Raw genomic sequence first — 15,825 nt, forward strand, 5'->3', positions numbered from 1 at the left:
CCCAGATAAGAATTGGGTGAGATACTTACAGAAATAGATTTCAAAAAAAAAAAAAAAGAAGAAGAAGAAGAAAGAAAAGCCACAAATATGGGGACTTCACAAAGCTAGACACAGCTCCAGGCAAGACAATGTGTTCAGAAAATATCTGAGAAGACCTTAAGTTTTCAGACTCAGAACATGCCCAGCTAATCACTGTAGGATTCCCTGGCACAGAGCCAATCAGTAAGGACTGAAAGAAGTGGCTGTCTTATCAAATATCCAATTTTCAACAAAAGGCATACATAGAAACAGAAAGGAATAACATATTCAAAGGAGCAAATAAGCTGGGAGGAAGCACAGAAACTGGGAGGGAGCACAAACATTGCCCTTAAAGAGCAAAAGGAAGTACAAAGAACTAAAGCAAAATGACACAGAAGCAAAAGGAGTTTATCAACAAAGACAAATTATGAAAAAGGAACCAAACAGAAATTCTGGAGCTAAAGAAAATATAACCACCAAATAGGAAATTTCACAAGAGTAGTTCAAATACATGTCTGAAGGCACAGTAATCAGCAAACTTGAAGGCACTTGAAAATATCAAGTGTGTCTAGTCAGAATGATAATTATCCAGAATACAAACAATAATAAATGCTGGAGAGAATGAGAAGAAAAAGAAACACTTTACACTGCTGATGGGATTGTAAATTAGTATATATCCACTATGGAAATCAATATAGTGGTTCCTCAGAAGACTAGACATGTAACCACCATATGACCCAGCTATTCTACTCCTTGGTAGTTGTCTTAATGAATTAAAGTTATCATACTATAGTGATAGAGGCAGTCCCATGTTTCTAGCAGCACAATTCCCATTAGACAAACAATGGAACCAGTCTGGGTATTCATCAATGGATAAATGGATAAAGAAAATGTGGTATGTATACAGAACGAAATTATTTCATTTCCAGGAAAATGGATGGAACTAGAGATCATTATGTTAAGCAAAATAGGCCAAACTCAAAAAGTACTGTTAAGGGTCATATGTTTTCTCTTATATGTGGAAGCTGGAGAGGAAAAAGAAAGGTGGAATAGACAGGGATCACATGAAAATCAAAGGGAGATCAGTAGAGGTAAGGGACCGTGGGGTGGGGACTGGGAGGCGAGAAGTGCTGGGGAGTGATATTGGCCAAATTACATTGTTGTATTGTGTGCATGTACCAATATGTAATAACAAATCCCACCATTATGTACAACTACAATGCACCAATAAAAAATGTGGGGGAAAACATCCAATGCGAGGAAAGAAAATAAAGACGAATGAATACAGCTTAAAGAAATTTTTTTCAAACAGATCAATACATGAATTATGGGAGTCTGCAAAGGAGAGAATAGAGAGATTATTTAGTAAAATCATGTATATGACTATACAAATCCAAGCAGCTCAGTGAACTCCAAGTAATATAAATCTGAAGAAACCTAAATGGTGACATGTATAATCAAACTGCTGAAAGACAAAGAATCTTAAAAGCATCAAGAGACAAACTACTTGTCACATCTAGGGCATATTCAATAATATTATCAGCTCATTTTTCAGCAGAGACCTTAGAGGCCAGATGCAGTACAATGGTTCATTTATAATACATTTAATATACTGAAAGGAAAAAAAAAAAAAAACACTGTCAAACAAGAATTCTGCATTGGGGTGGGCGGGACTATCCTTCAAAAGTGAGATAGAAACTAAGACATTCAGATGTCTTAGTGAGTTCATTACCACTCAGTGAGTTCATTACCACTAGCATCAGTAAACAGAAATGGTAAAGGACAGAGTGGTTCAGGTTGAAATGGAAGGACACCAGTGACTTAAAGTCATACCAAAACATATAGTTCTCAGGTAAAGATAAATACATGGAAATATAAAAATGAGTATTATTGTAAATTTAATTTTGTTTTGTTTTGTTTTTTTATTGTGGTGCTGGGGATTGAACCCAGGGCCTTGTGCAATAATTTGTAACTTTTCTTTCTATTTTTTATAGGGAAAACTAACAAATCTGTCAGTGGATACACAAAGCATTGAGATGTAATTTATAATAGCATTGTACAGGAATAGTGTTTTTGTATGTCAGTAAAATCAAATTGATATCAAAGAGGTTGTTATTACCTTAGAATGTTATACATAATACTCATGATAACCACAGAGAATATATCGACAGAAAACACAAGAAAATGTGACTTAGAGTAAAAATATGTCACTACAAAGAAATCAACTAAATACAAAGAAAGCCAGTAATGGAGGAAGAAGGACCAAAACAAGCCATTAAGATATAACTAAAATGCAAAAACTAAGCTGTTAAGACAGAAAACACAACAATTTAGTCATTTCCTACTAGTTATTACTTTAAATGTACATGGATTAAATTTCATAATCAAGAAAGTGGCTGGCAGAGATTTATAAAAGGCATTAACTACATGTTATCTACAAAAGATTTAGTTTAGATCAAACAAATAGGTTGAAAGTGAAAGTAAAAAAGATGTTAAGTGCAAATAGTAGCCAAAAGAGATGGAATTGGCTAACACCAGACAAACAGATATTAATTTAAAATCCATTACAAAAGACAAAGACACTATTGACTGACAAAAAAAAAAGTCAGTTCATGGGGCTGGGGTTGTGGCTCAGTGGTACAGCACTTGCCTAGCACATGCAAGGCACTAGGTTCAATCCTTAGCACCACATAAAAATAAATAAAAATAAAGGTATTGTGTCCAACTACAACTATAATATGTATACACACACACACATACACACACACGTGTGTGTATGTGTGTGTATGTCAATTCACTAAGAAGATAACAATTTTCAATGTATGCACCAAAATCAAAGCTCCAGGACATATGAAGCAAACACTGACAGAATTGGAAGACGGAAGTGACAGTTCTATAATAATGAAGACTTCAACACCTTACTTTCAATCATAGATTGAACAACCAAATAACAGCAATAAGAAAACAGAGGACATGAACAATACAATAAACCAACTAACAGACACATAAGACATTCTACCCAACAGGAAAACACACACATAAAAATTATCCAGGACAGACCATATGATAGTCCACAAAACATGTGAATGAATTTTAAGTGATTAATGTCATACAAGCAATTTTTTCTGAGCCCTAGAATAAAATTAGAAATCAGTAACGGAAGAAAAACAGGATAGCTCAAAAATAAGCAGAAATCACATAACACACTCTTAATGGGATAAGTCAGAGAAGAAATCACAAGAGAAATTAGAAAATAATGGCTGAGCAGCCCTGATCTAAAAATCTAAAATCCAACATGCTCCAATGTCTGAAAATCTGATCTCCAACATGACGCCACAAGTGTGGAAATTCCATGCCGTGAAATTTTGTTTCATGCACAAATTTATTAAAAATATTGTATGAAATTACCTTCAGACTTCGTGCATCAAATATATATGAAACATAAATGAATTTCATGTTCAGAATTGGGCCCCATTTCCCAACATATCTTATTATGTAAGTGCAAATATTCCACAATCCGAAAAAGAAATCTGAAATCTGAAACACGTTTGGTATCATTTTGGATAGGGGGTACTCAACCTGTGCCTTTAAACGAATGCAAATAAAAATAAAACATACCAAAACTTACAGGATGCAGAAAAAAATATGCTAAGTGGGAAGTTTACTGATGTAAACACTCACTTATGTTAAAAGGGAAGACAGATCTCAAACCAAATTTACACATTAAAGAACAAGATAAAGTACAACCAACTAAACCCAAAGCCAGTGGAAAGAAGAAAATAATAACGATTAGAGCAAGAGACAAATAAAATAGAGAACAAACCAACAGAGAAAAATTAATGACACCAAATGTTGATTCTTTGAAAATATTCACAAAATTAAACTTTTAGTTACTTAAAAAAAAAAAAACTCAAAACTACTAAGTTCAGAAATGAAACTGGGACTTTACTACCAATCCTGTAGAAGTAAAAAAGGATTTTAAAGGAGTACTATAAATGATTATATACCAATAATTGGATTATCTAGGTGAAACGGATAACCTTCTAATAACACAAAACCTATCAAGACCAAATTATGAAGAAACAGAGATCTGAATAAATCTATAACTTGTGGGGATTTGAAACCCTCCCAAACAAAGTAAAGCCCAGGTACTAATGGCCTCACTAGAGAGCTCTATCAAACACTGAAAGAAGAATTAACACCAGTCCTCCAAACTCTTCCAAAAAATAACTGAAGAGGAAGGAACACTTCCTGGAGCCTCTACAATCTAGCATTATCCTGATACCAAAGCCAAATACTATAAGAAAACTACAGAGCAACATCCTATATGAATTTTGATGCAAACATCCTCAACGAAATTTAACAACATAGCAAAAAGATTATACTAGATGACCAAATGAAACTTATCCCTGCAATGCAAGGTAGTTTGACACATGAAAATCAATTAATGTAAATACACCATATTAAAATAAAGAGGGGAAATGATCACCTTAGCTGATGTAAGGAAAAAAGCATCTGACAAAATTTAATACTTTTTTTCATGATTAAAAAGATAAATAAATCTCAGCAACAAGAATGGATGGAAATGTCATCCACCAAATAAAACCCACCCACAGCTAACATCATACTCAAGGGTGAATGAAAGACTCAAAGTTGTTGCCCCCTAAGATGAGGAACAAGACAAGCTTGCCTGCTTCCACCACATCTATCCAACATAGTACTGAAAGCTCGAGCCACAGCAGTCAAGCAAAGAAAGAAGAGTCATTCCAATCGGAAAGGAAGAAGTAAAACACACCTGTTAGATGACATGTCTGTATATGTACAGAACAGGAGAGGTGCCACAAAAAAAGTAGTCAGAGCTATTAACAAATTCAACAATGTTGCAGGACATAAAATCCCATATAAAAAATTAGCTGCGTTCTACACAGTAATAATAAAGAATCTGAAAAAGATACTTTAAAAAAATCAATTCCATTTAAAATGGCATTAAAAAGAATAATATTTAGGAATAAAGGTAACCAAATAGTACAGTTCTTACATACTGAAAAGTACAAAACATGACTGAAAACTTAAGGAAAACATAATAAAGACAAAGATATCCTATGTTCATGGGTTGAAATACAATATTGTTAAGATGACCACACTACCCAAGCCATCAACTGATTCAATGTAATCCCTATCAAAATACCAAGGATGGAACTGGAATTGTGGCTCAGTGTTAGAGCACTTGCCTAGCGTGTATGAGGCACTGGGTTCAAATCTCAGTACCACATATACATAAATAAACAAAATTAAAGACCATCAACAACTAAAAAATATATTTAAAAAAAAAATACCAGGGATGTTTCCTATAGAATTAGAAGAGACTAACCTGAAATTCATATAGAATCTCAAGGGACCCTAAATAGAGTAATATCTTAAAAACAAAACCAGTGTTTGAAGACTCAACACTTCCTAATTTCAACACTTACAACACTTACAGTTATCAAAATGGTGCATACAGACCAACTGGAGAACAGAGAGCCTGAAACAACCTGACACAGCCAAATGACTTTGGTGACAAGAGTGATAAAACCATCCAATGGGGAAAGGGAAACAATATTCTTTTCAAAAAATGGTGCTGGGCAAACTTCATGAATCCACATGCAAAAGAATGAAGTTGGGCCTTACCTTTTTTTTTTCTTATAAAAATGAACTCAAAATGAATCAAAGGCCTAGATACATAAAAGCTTCATGATAGTGGACTAGACTGTGATTTACTGGATACAGCAACAAATGATAAAATAGGTGAACTGAACTTCATCAAGATTAAAAACTTGTGAAAAGGACACTAGTCAGTGAAAAGGCAACCTACAGGAGAAAATAAATCATATATATGACAAGGAATTAATATGCAGAATATAAAACCAACTTCAATTCAACAACTACAAAAACCTCAATTAACATTTGAATTAACATTCCCCCAAAGAAGACATACAGAAGGCAACTGAGCATGTGAAAAGATGCTCAATATCAGGAATCATCAAGAAAATTATATCAAAACCATAAGGAGATACCACCTCTTAGTCAACAGAGCGGCCATCATATAAAAAAATAAAATAAACAACCTACCACCAATCAGCAAAGATGTGAAGAAAAACTGAACCCCTTGCACACTGCTAGTAGGAAGAGAAAATGCCAAACAGTAAGGTGTTTTATCTAAAAATGAAACTTAGAATTACTATATGGCCCAGCAACTGCACTTTTAGAAGTATAACCAAAAGAACTGAAAAGAGACACTCCCACAGATATGTGGAAACTGTCACTCACTGTACATGAAAACATTATTTACAATAGCCAAGAGGTAGAAACAACCAAATGTCCTTTGATGAATGAATGGATTAAAAAAAAATTGGTACATACACATAAAGGAATACTGGCAGATACAATGCAAAGGGAATGAGATATGATAAAAAGAGCATTATTCAACCTTAGAAAGAAATGAAATTCTGACACCCACTACAAGAATAAACCTTGAAACACTATGCTGAGTGAAATGAGCAAGCCACAAAACATTTTGCATGATTTCACTTGTATGAGATATGCAGGACAGCTGTGCGCCTGTTGTACACCTGGAATCCGAGAGGCTGAGACAGGAGGATTGCGAGTTCAAAGCCAGCCTCAGCAATGGCAAGGCACTAAACAACTCAGTGAGACCCCGTCTCTAAATAAAATACAAAACAGGGCTGGGGATGTGGCTCAGCGGTTGAGCGCCCATGAGTTCAATCCCTGGTACCCACCAATCCCGGGCCCCCACCCTCAAGAAAAGAAGAGATATGCATGATCTCAAAACTCTCAGACAACAATAAGGAGAGAGATTACCAGGGGATTAGGGTGGGGGAGATGGATACAGAATTTCAGTTTAGAATGATTAAAAAAAAAAAAAAAACCTTCTGGAGGTAATGGTGATAGTTACACAACAGTAGTGATTATACTCAATCATGTATTTAAAAAATGGTCAAAATAGTTCATTTTATTGTGTGTATTTTATCCCAATAATAAAAGGCCCCAAAGTAATTAATGTTATTTTTAAAAGAGAAAATATACGCAGGGAGAAATATAGATATGTAATTTGTACAGGCTAGAAGAGCTATTCAATAGCAGATACATGGCCAGTGAGTGGAATTTTGGCAGAGATGGATACATTTGGCAAGTACTGGTCTAGTCCCTTTTCCAGGGAGGTCTGCAGATAGGAACATGAAGCCAAAGTTAAGCATTCTCTGAACTCGTGAGATGGATGATCAACTCAGACACGTCAGTTCCTGTGCTTTCAACGAGGCACCGCTGGCAATCTGGACAGAACAAATTGTTTTGTCCTGGGGGCCTCTCCTGCCTGCCAGGTGGGCCTTAACACCCCTGAACTCCAAACCACCAAATAACAGGAGTACCTAACAGTCAAAAACAAAACCACATATCTCTATTACCACCACCAGGACCCCAGCTCACTCAGCTGACAACCACAGAGCAAATCCAACACTGAAATATGAGCTCCTGGGTCTGTCAGGATGTAAAGTTAGAAAACAGCAGCAAACAACTCCAAAGCTCTGGGAATGGCTTAAAACAAAAAAAGTCTGCTTTCTTGTTCATACTGCATGTTCCTCACAGGCCGTGCAGTGGCTCTACTCCATGAAGAACTGGGTTGACCAGGCTGCCGGTATCTGGAATGCTGGCAGACGCAGTGCGGAAGGAATGAAATATGATAAACAATCTGCTAGCGTTTGAAGAATCCCACCTAGAAGTGACTTGCCACACTTCTGCTCAGATTTAGTTGGCCAAAGCAAGTTAAACAGCCTGGTATGTTTCAAGGGGCCAGGAAAGTCCAACACTGACATTTACCCAGCAAGAAAAGACAAGAAGATTAGAACAGAGTCCTGATGACTTTCAAACTATGCCTGAAGAGTGTTCCATAAGCAGAAGACACTATTTAAATATTAGTTATTAAAAGAGTGTAAAGTACTATTACTTTTCATTATCATCCCCACAATAGGTATTTATTAAGCATCTAATATCTGCTATGCACCACTCCAAAAGATGTGATAAAAAATGGGTCATATGCAGTAGGGTGAAACAATGTGATGTGACAAACAGTGAAATGGCAAGTAAGTCCAGAAGCTGGAGGTGTCCCCAAGACAGCATGTGACCCTACAGAGGAGGCAATGGTCAGGAAGACTTCTAGGGGCAGAAGATAGGGGTAGATAAGACTTGCTGGCCTTATCTACATAGCTGCGAGATGGACACAGTCTGGGGCAGGACATACAGAAGCTTCCCAGGTGGAGGCAGGGATCTGAAGGTGCCTGTCTTTCAGAGGAGGAAAGAGTCCCATGCTCACTCCAAGAAAGCAACACAGCACAGCTCTTCCAACTGCTGGGGGGACTCTCCCATTCTACAGTCCAGCCCTGGAAGCCTTTCTTCAAAATCTCCTAACATACATCTACCCTAAGGGCACTGACTGCGGCCATGGAAGGTGAGCTCCAGCAATGCCCCCAACACGCTGCTCAGGCTGTTGACACCACTAGGCTCCTGGCACTGGGCCACAGTGAATGACATACCAAGAGCACATCCTTCTGCGGTGCCTCGTTACAATTGCTTAGTCCAAGGAAGGTCAAGAGGACGCCCAGGCTCCCTCTTCCCTGAGCGAAGCTGGCAGTGAGGGGAATGGGGAGACTTTTAAGTCAGGTAAAGGGAGAGGTACAAAGAGGTCTTGTGTATGGGGGACAAGGTTACATGGGGCCTGTGGACTTAACTACTCTATTAAAAAAAATAAACCTCACAAAAGGAAAAAAAAATCCTGGACTACTTGTCAGGGGGTTAAAAAAAATGAGAGTTAAAAAGAAACAATGAGGGCTAGGGTTGTGGAACAGTTGTAGAGCACTTGCCTAGCAAGTGTGAGGCACCGGGTTGGATTCTCAGCACCGCATATAAATAAATGAATGAAATAAAGGTCCATCAACATCTAAAAAAAAAAGAACCGGGCATGGTGCTGCACTCCTGTAATCCCAGCAACTCTGGAGGCTGAGGTAGGAGAATCGTGAGTTCAAAGCCATTCTCAGCAACTTAGCAAGGCATTTAGCAACTCGACACTGTCTCTAAATAAAATATAAAAAAGAGCTGGGGATGTGGCTCAGTGGTTCAGCACCCCTTGGTTCAATCCCTAGTACCAAAAATAAATAAACAATGATATTAAACATACCATTATTGTTCTTAACTTTCCTTTTTAAACTGCGAATGGAAAACAAAACAACATTTTACATTTTAAAAAATGTTCTTAGGGGTTTCAACATCAACTAAAAAAAATTTTAACTCCCTTCCCCCCATTTAATATCCTTCAGAGTCACGGAGCTTTAAATAGATTTGGGGGAATGGGGAGTGGGAGGCAGTTAGTGCTTCTATCTCAAGGTTTATAGGTATGATTTCTGAATTTTACACTTGGTAGTCCGTGCTTCTCCAGCATGGGAGCTCAGTGACAGCCAGAGGGCTTCCAGGGCCACACATAGGGCAGGAGAGGGGAGTTTTTTTCCAAGAACTGTCCTTTCTAATTCTGTTTTTGTATTAAAATAAGTTTTAAAAAATGTATGCAGGAATAGAATACAAAATAGGTCTGACTTTGAAAGATAGAACTGAAGATTTATGAGGACATTCCTATGTAGGCAGCAGGAGCTGCTAGACCTGCAGGCCTCTGGGGCAGGCAGGAACTGGCTTCCACATTAGTTCAACAGAAAAATCTGAGCAGCTGTTACAGGATGTTCCAGCCCATCATAACTCATACTTCCACTCATTCGGCAATGACAGCCATAAATCACCCTTTTTTAAAAATTTCAACAAATATTTAACACCTACTATATGCCCTGTCCTTCACCCATCAGCTGGATGACCATGATTTGGGGTTACCAGTCACTACCTGGAGAAAATCCTGGAGACTTCACCACAGAGGAGGAGGAGGTCTACACCAGGCAAGTACTAAGATTGATGCCAAAGACCCAGAGTGCCAGTGCAAGGCACTCTTCAGGTACAAAGGACCCTCTTCGAACAGAAGGTTAAAGATGGGGAGCTGCCCCCACTACTGTGCTGCTCTTCATGGGGGTTTGAGGACACTGCGGAAAGGATTCTTGAGAAAGCCAGCATCACTGGCAGGGATCTGATCCCAGGAATCTGTTGCCCACACACCTGGCAGCCTGGGCTGGCACAGGCCTGAGGACTCATACTTCAGGATTCCATATGCCGTTCTTTAAATGTTCTATAGAAATGCAACAAAGAGGATAGACAGATATCGTTAGGTACACATCTTGGCAAAGTTTTAGAGTGCACTCGCCCTTTATAGCCAACACCTGCATCAGAAGGACTTTTTTTTTTCTTTTTGCTCTTAGAAATCACCACTGTATAATGGTACAGTTGGACTTCTAAGGCATTCAACCTCCAATCAAAACACATTTTCAGGAATGCAATCTAGGAGACTATTATCTTCTAAGTACGCAAGGCAAAAAAGGCAACTCTTAAAAAAAAAAAAGTTAATTTCTGCCACACAGGAGAGAAACTCACCTTGGAGTGGCCTTCGTTCTGGGCCAATATGACCAACTTATACACAGTCCCCACCAACCCCAATCCAGTCACTCCCCTGCGCATCCACAAGCACCTGCCTGGGTCATCTTGGTTTTCTAAGCAGACCAGATGGTGGTAGAGAATGGGCCTCTAGGACAACCCTCTACTTTCACTCACACTAAAACACTCTAGATGGTTTAGATTCTGAGACAATAGTCATCATTTCAGTTTTCATGAGCCTTAGTACTAACCACAGTAAAAACTGCTTTCCCTCAGCCAATACAGCATAACAGAAGGGGAAACACCCTAGAAAAAAATGGTATCAGAGTCCCACCTAGTGAAAATCAGCCACATTCCCTTTGCCAGATGTTAAATACATTATAAACAAAGAATGATTTAAGACAAACATTAAAAAAAAAAACAACCACTGTGTGACTTCATCACAAGTCATAAAATATATAATGTTTCCACTCTGGGACGTTTATTCCAAGTTCCTTTAAGAAAAATATTTTTCAAGAGAAAATTAATACATTAAATACACATCTACTAGCTGGGCACAGTGGCACCTATGATCCCAGCGCCTCAGGAGGATGAGAGAGGAGAATCACGAGTTCAAAGCCAGCCTCAGCAAAAGCAAAGTGCTAGGCAACTCAGTGAGACCCTGTCTCTAAGTAAAATACAAAATAGGGCTGGGGATGTGGCTCAGTGGTTGAGTGTCCCCGAGTTCAATCCCCAGTACACCCCACACACACACACACACCCTACTCATTAACATTGTACAGTTGCTAAAACTGAAAGTACTAAGAAAAGCAGAATTCTGGGGTGGGGGATGTAGCTCAGAGGTAGAGCACTTGTCTACCACATGCCAGTCCCTAGGTTCAATCCCCAGCACCAAAAATTTAAAAAGCAGAATTCAAAGAGCAAGCAAACAAGATTCTGAAAAAATGACTCTTATTCCACAGGCCACTGCAAGATGGAAAGGATCCAGAAAATGAGGCACAGGGAGTACGGGAAGCAGAGCTGTGGCTCACCATTTTGCTGTCACGTCAGCTTATATCAACATGATGTTACTTACACAATACAAAAATCATGTAAAAGTCATTCCTGTGTAAAAGCTTTACAGATCTTGTCATATTCCCAAAACGACAAACGTCAGTTTGACTTTACAGAGTATAAACCAAAATCCGGGCTGAACTGGCTAAATGGTACCACAATATATTTAAATAGCATGTTACACTCCACAGGTCCTTAAATCATCTCAGTGAGATGGCAAATAAGGCTGAGATTTCTATCCTCATTATTTCAGAGAAAGCTAGTGACCCAACCAGTTCCTGTGATTCCAGTGACAAGGAACAGGCAGTGGTTTTAGAGCCAGAATCCTAGATGAACAACTCCCTAGGTTGATTCTGGGCAAATGGGCCAACTTACAGCCTTATCTGTAAAATGTAGATAATACAACCTACTTCACAAAACCACAGGGAGGATTAAATCGTAATCCCTAGTACAACATAACATAACTTTGAAAAGGCAAGGACAGTTTCCATTTCTTGAAAGAAAAGGGATGGTACTCCTCCCACCCCCAACCCCAAGGCTACCAAGGTCAGCAGGCTGCTGAGCTCTGGCAAAGGCAAAAGTGGCAAGGAGCTCCAGAGACACCTTGGGGGCCGGGTAGTAGGGGGGGACCACAGTGTCATGTTTTTGTTCTTCCACTATAACTAATAACGTGAGGCACTCAATGATCACCTGATAAAGGGACTAACCCAGGCAGCAAGTCCTCTGACAATTATGAAGAAAAGCCAAAGCATCAACTGTCTGTTTGAACTTAAACTTTGGCCCTTGTACAACAAAACTCCATGGCATATTCTGCAGTTGCATTCGGGGCATGAGCATTTACTACCACAAAAGGTAAACTTATTTAAGTGTTTACTTCAGCTACATGACTTCCCCTTGCCAAACATGCCTCTGAATGGTCCGACTGCAAAATATTCACAAACCACTGCTTTTCAAAGACAAAAAGGAAATAAAATGGTCCCACCAATGTTTTCTTACCTCTATCCCAACACCAAGTAGCCTGAATCAATTCCACTTTGGTAAATAAAGCTAGAAGTATATTATGAAACAAAACTAGATTTTGGAGATAAAGATTCTAAACTATAACTCAGAGAGAGTAGCAAGGAGCAAAGGAAAATTCCTAAGAGCCATTCAAAACTAATACACTTGGATATTCTATTCAAATCGATACTCTAAACTTTTTCATTAATATATTCAAGCATTCATAAATTTCTTTAAGTCACACATTATCTCGTGGTTTTCTGTCCTATGTACCTGCTGAGATCAGAACTGCTGTGGTCTCTGAGAATTTAGCTCTGCTTGTCAGTAGCCTTACGAAAGAACAAGTAGCCTTTTAAATATAGGACTATTAAAGTGGCAAAGCATTGTCCTGAGAAATCACACATGACTTCCCCTCTGTTACCAGCTTCTGGGGTTCTGGGCACAGATTTCAAGCCATAAGATCAGATGGGTTTTACTGCCTTAAGGGCAATACCAGAAAAATTCCCCTTTGCCCTTTCAACAGCATATTCCATGCATATGCATAACATTTAGCATCATTTCCTTCTCAAAGAGTGCAAAATGCAACCTGGAGCTAGAAAAGGGAAAAGAAGGAAAGTGACTTTCAGGACCTACCAGCCTCTCTGCTAAGGACCTGAGACTCAGGTCCAGTGAGCTGCACTGTTGTGAGTTTAGCAAGGGATCACACCCTTACCTCTGCTAAATATTGTTTCTGTCACTCAACATAAAAGCACAAAGATTCAGTGGTCAGTCTATAAAAAGACCACAGCCCATGGAAGGTGAAATCACTGTCAGAGAACACTGAATCCAACACACTGGTGGGGAGCAGAAACAGAGGCTTCAAAGCGGTTCCCAGTACAAATGAGTATCCCCTCAATCACTTGCTAACAGGTCTTCCTAAACTGCTCTGCTGCAATACCTTGCAGTTTTGTGCTTTCCAAAGGATGGAAATTATATTTACTGTATGAATGAGATTAAAACACACAGCATGCTGGGCTGAGCCATAGTCACTGTGCAGAAATGCTACTTCAGGCATTCATCACAGTGCTTTATTCATAAGGCTGGGGGGACTGGGTAGAACCATACAAATTTAACATCTTGCAATGCCTGAAATGTTCATTAAGTGCTCTTATCTGCAGTCACCTGCCTACCCTACGGAATCACTCTCAGCTAATTTAAATTAAAGAGACAATAATCTGCTCACATTTAAATTATGATGAACAGGAATATTTCCACAGGAAAAAATCATCACATCTTAATTAGCACTGCCAATTAGGAGGTCTTCAGAAAAGGAAAAAAAAAAAGATCATCTTACATATAGTAATTTACTCTAATTGGTGTATAATGGGTTGGATATAATTTGAGGATCACCCCCACATGGTAAATAGTTTAACATTTCAGAATTACCAAAAATTAGCCTCATTATCTGACAGTAAAATGTTCACTTCCAACTACACATTGTGGGACTTTCTGAATTTCCAAAGCTTAAAGTATGGATGTAAGTGATCAAAGTGCAAAGAACTTTCCAGCAGAACAACAAGTTTCAAGAGGGATACATGAAGACACATTTTCTAATGATGAAATTCACCAGAGTGCAAATCTCCTTCCAAAGGATTTTTTGTTTATTTTTAAGTCCTGGAGAGGCCAAAACTTCTAGAAGCAGAGGCCAAATGGCACGCGCACCTGCACGCACCCGCGTGCGTACACACACACACACACACACACACACTAATCCTAACACTGGGCTCAGTCCTTAGCCTTCCTCATTGTTTTCCTGCTTTGAAAATCACCTCACTGGAGGCATTTCAAAAACAATACTCTCAAAACATCTATCAGATTTTTCTCAAAGAACCACTTTTCAGAAAGGCTTTCAGAAATTACTAAGTAGCCAAAGCAATCATTAGTGGCTCAGGGCCTTCAGTTGCCAGCTGACTCTGGCAGGTGACAGCAGTCCGGCAATGCCAGAGGTGCAACCTCTTCCTGGGGCCCCAGAGCCCAGGTGGAGGAAAGAGGTAAATGCCAGCCAGAAGTTCTGGTGGAAGCTGTAGAGTCCAGAGGTTCTCACAAAAGCAAGAAATTCTGCCTTGCACAAAACATCTCAGGTTCCCATCAGCAGCGGTGGCTGCTTCCTTCCCTCTTAAAAATTGTCTAAAAAAGTTGTTAATGCTTATCTCTGAATAAAAATGTATGTTCATTTTCACTTAAAGTTAGAGCTTTTTATAGAAGAGTTCATTTAAAAGTAATGAAAAGCTCTTTGAAAAAGGTAATATATAAATAAATAAATACATATACATACATATATATATATAAAACCCTAAAATCTCGTTCACATTCCCACTACTCACTGAAACGTTTGAAAAACACTCAAGTATTTGTTAATAGGTTTTAAAGACCAGATAGATAGGCCCATAATGCGTAATTGGAGTCGTGCTGAGTACACGATCTGGGATCTTGCAGTAGTTTTTTAACTTGCACTAATGACGTTGCCATTTCCCCCAAGTGGTTACAAACTACTTGAAAACATTTTACAAAAAGTTCTAGAACAAACCCGCGAACAATTCCTTTTAAACTCCATTACCTAAATTAGGCTAAAGCTGACTCCCGATTGTTTTTTAGAAAATTCTCATTTCTTAAACTTCCTCATCTCTGTGCCAATTCCTCTAGGAAGGCGGGTGGTGCACCAAAACAAGCCCCCTCGCCCCCCCAGGTCTCGGGAGCGCAGCTAACATAGGCGCTCCGCCCCCGCTACCTCCCTGTCCGCACTTCCTTGGAAAAGAGTCCACACCTGGGGCCCGCGGCCCTTCTGTGGCCCTTCTGCGACCCCGGGGCCACTCGGGACCGCCCCCTATACTTAGGTGGCACAGCCCGGCCCCACCCTGCACACCTGCAGGGCACGCCAGCTCCAAGGTTTGCAGAATGGAGCGCGCCCGATCCACAGAACCATGGCCAAGGGCCACGTTTCCATTCCGAGGCCAGGGGCAGGGCCGGGGTGCAAAAGAAAAAGCAATCCACGGGGCGACCGGGCTGCGGCCGGTGGCCAGACCCTCACCTGGGAGCGAGTCGCCAATTCCATCTTCCTTCCGTGGCTCCAGCCTCCTCGTAGCACGCGGCCACTAGAGCCTGGTAGCCACGGGCGCAGCGCACCAAGACCGCCCCCAGGCC

At 39.6% G+C, this 15,825-nt stretch overlaps 1 protein-coding gene across 4 annotated transcripts in view; it reads right to left on the minus strand.

The window, feature by feature from the left end:
- The window catches only part of Cdca7l (cell division cycle associated 7 like), a 42,703-nt gene extending 26,878 nt beyond the window's left edge, over window positions 1–15,825 (minus strand). For all 4 annotated transcript variants that reach the window (XM_015498137.2, XM_048799705.1, XM_015498136.2 and 1 more), the window contains exon 1: window positions 15,713–15,825. In XM_015498137.2, coding sequence (XP_015353623.1) covers window positions 15,713–15,736 — 24 coding nt within the window. In that variant the 5' untranslated portion in view covers window positions 15,737–15,825. The remainder of the gene's footprint in view (window positions 1–15,712) is intronic.

Source organism: Marmota marmota, unplaced genomic scaffold (assembly GCF_001458135.2).
Source record: "Marmota marmota marmota unplaced genomic scaffold, marMar, whole genome shotgun sequence".
NCBI lineage: Eukaryota > Metazoa > Chordata > Mammalia > Rodentia > Sciuridae > Marmota > Marmota marmota.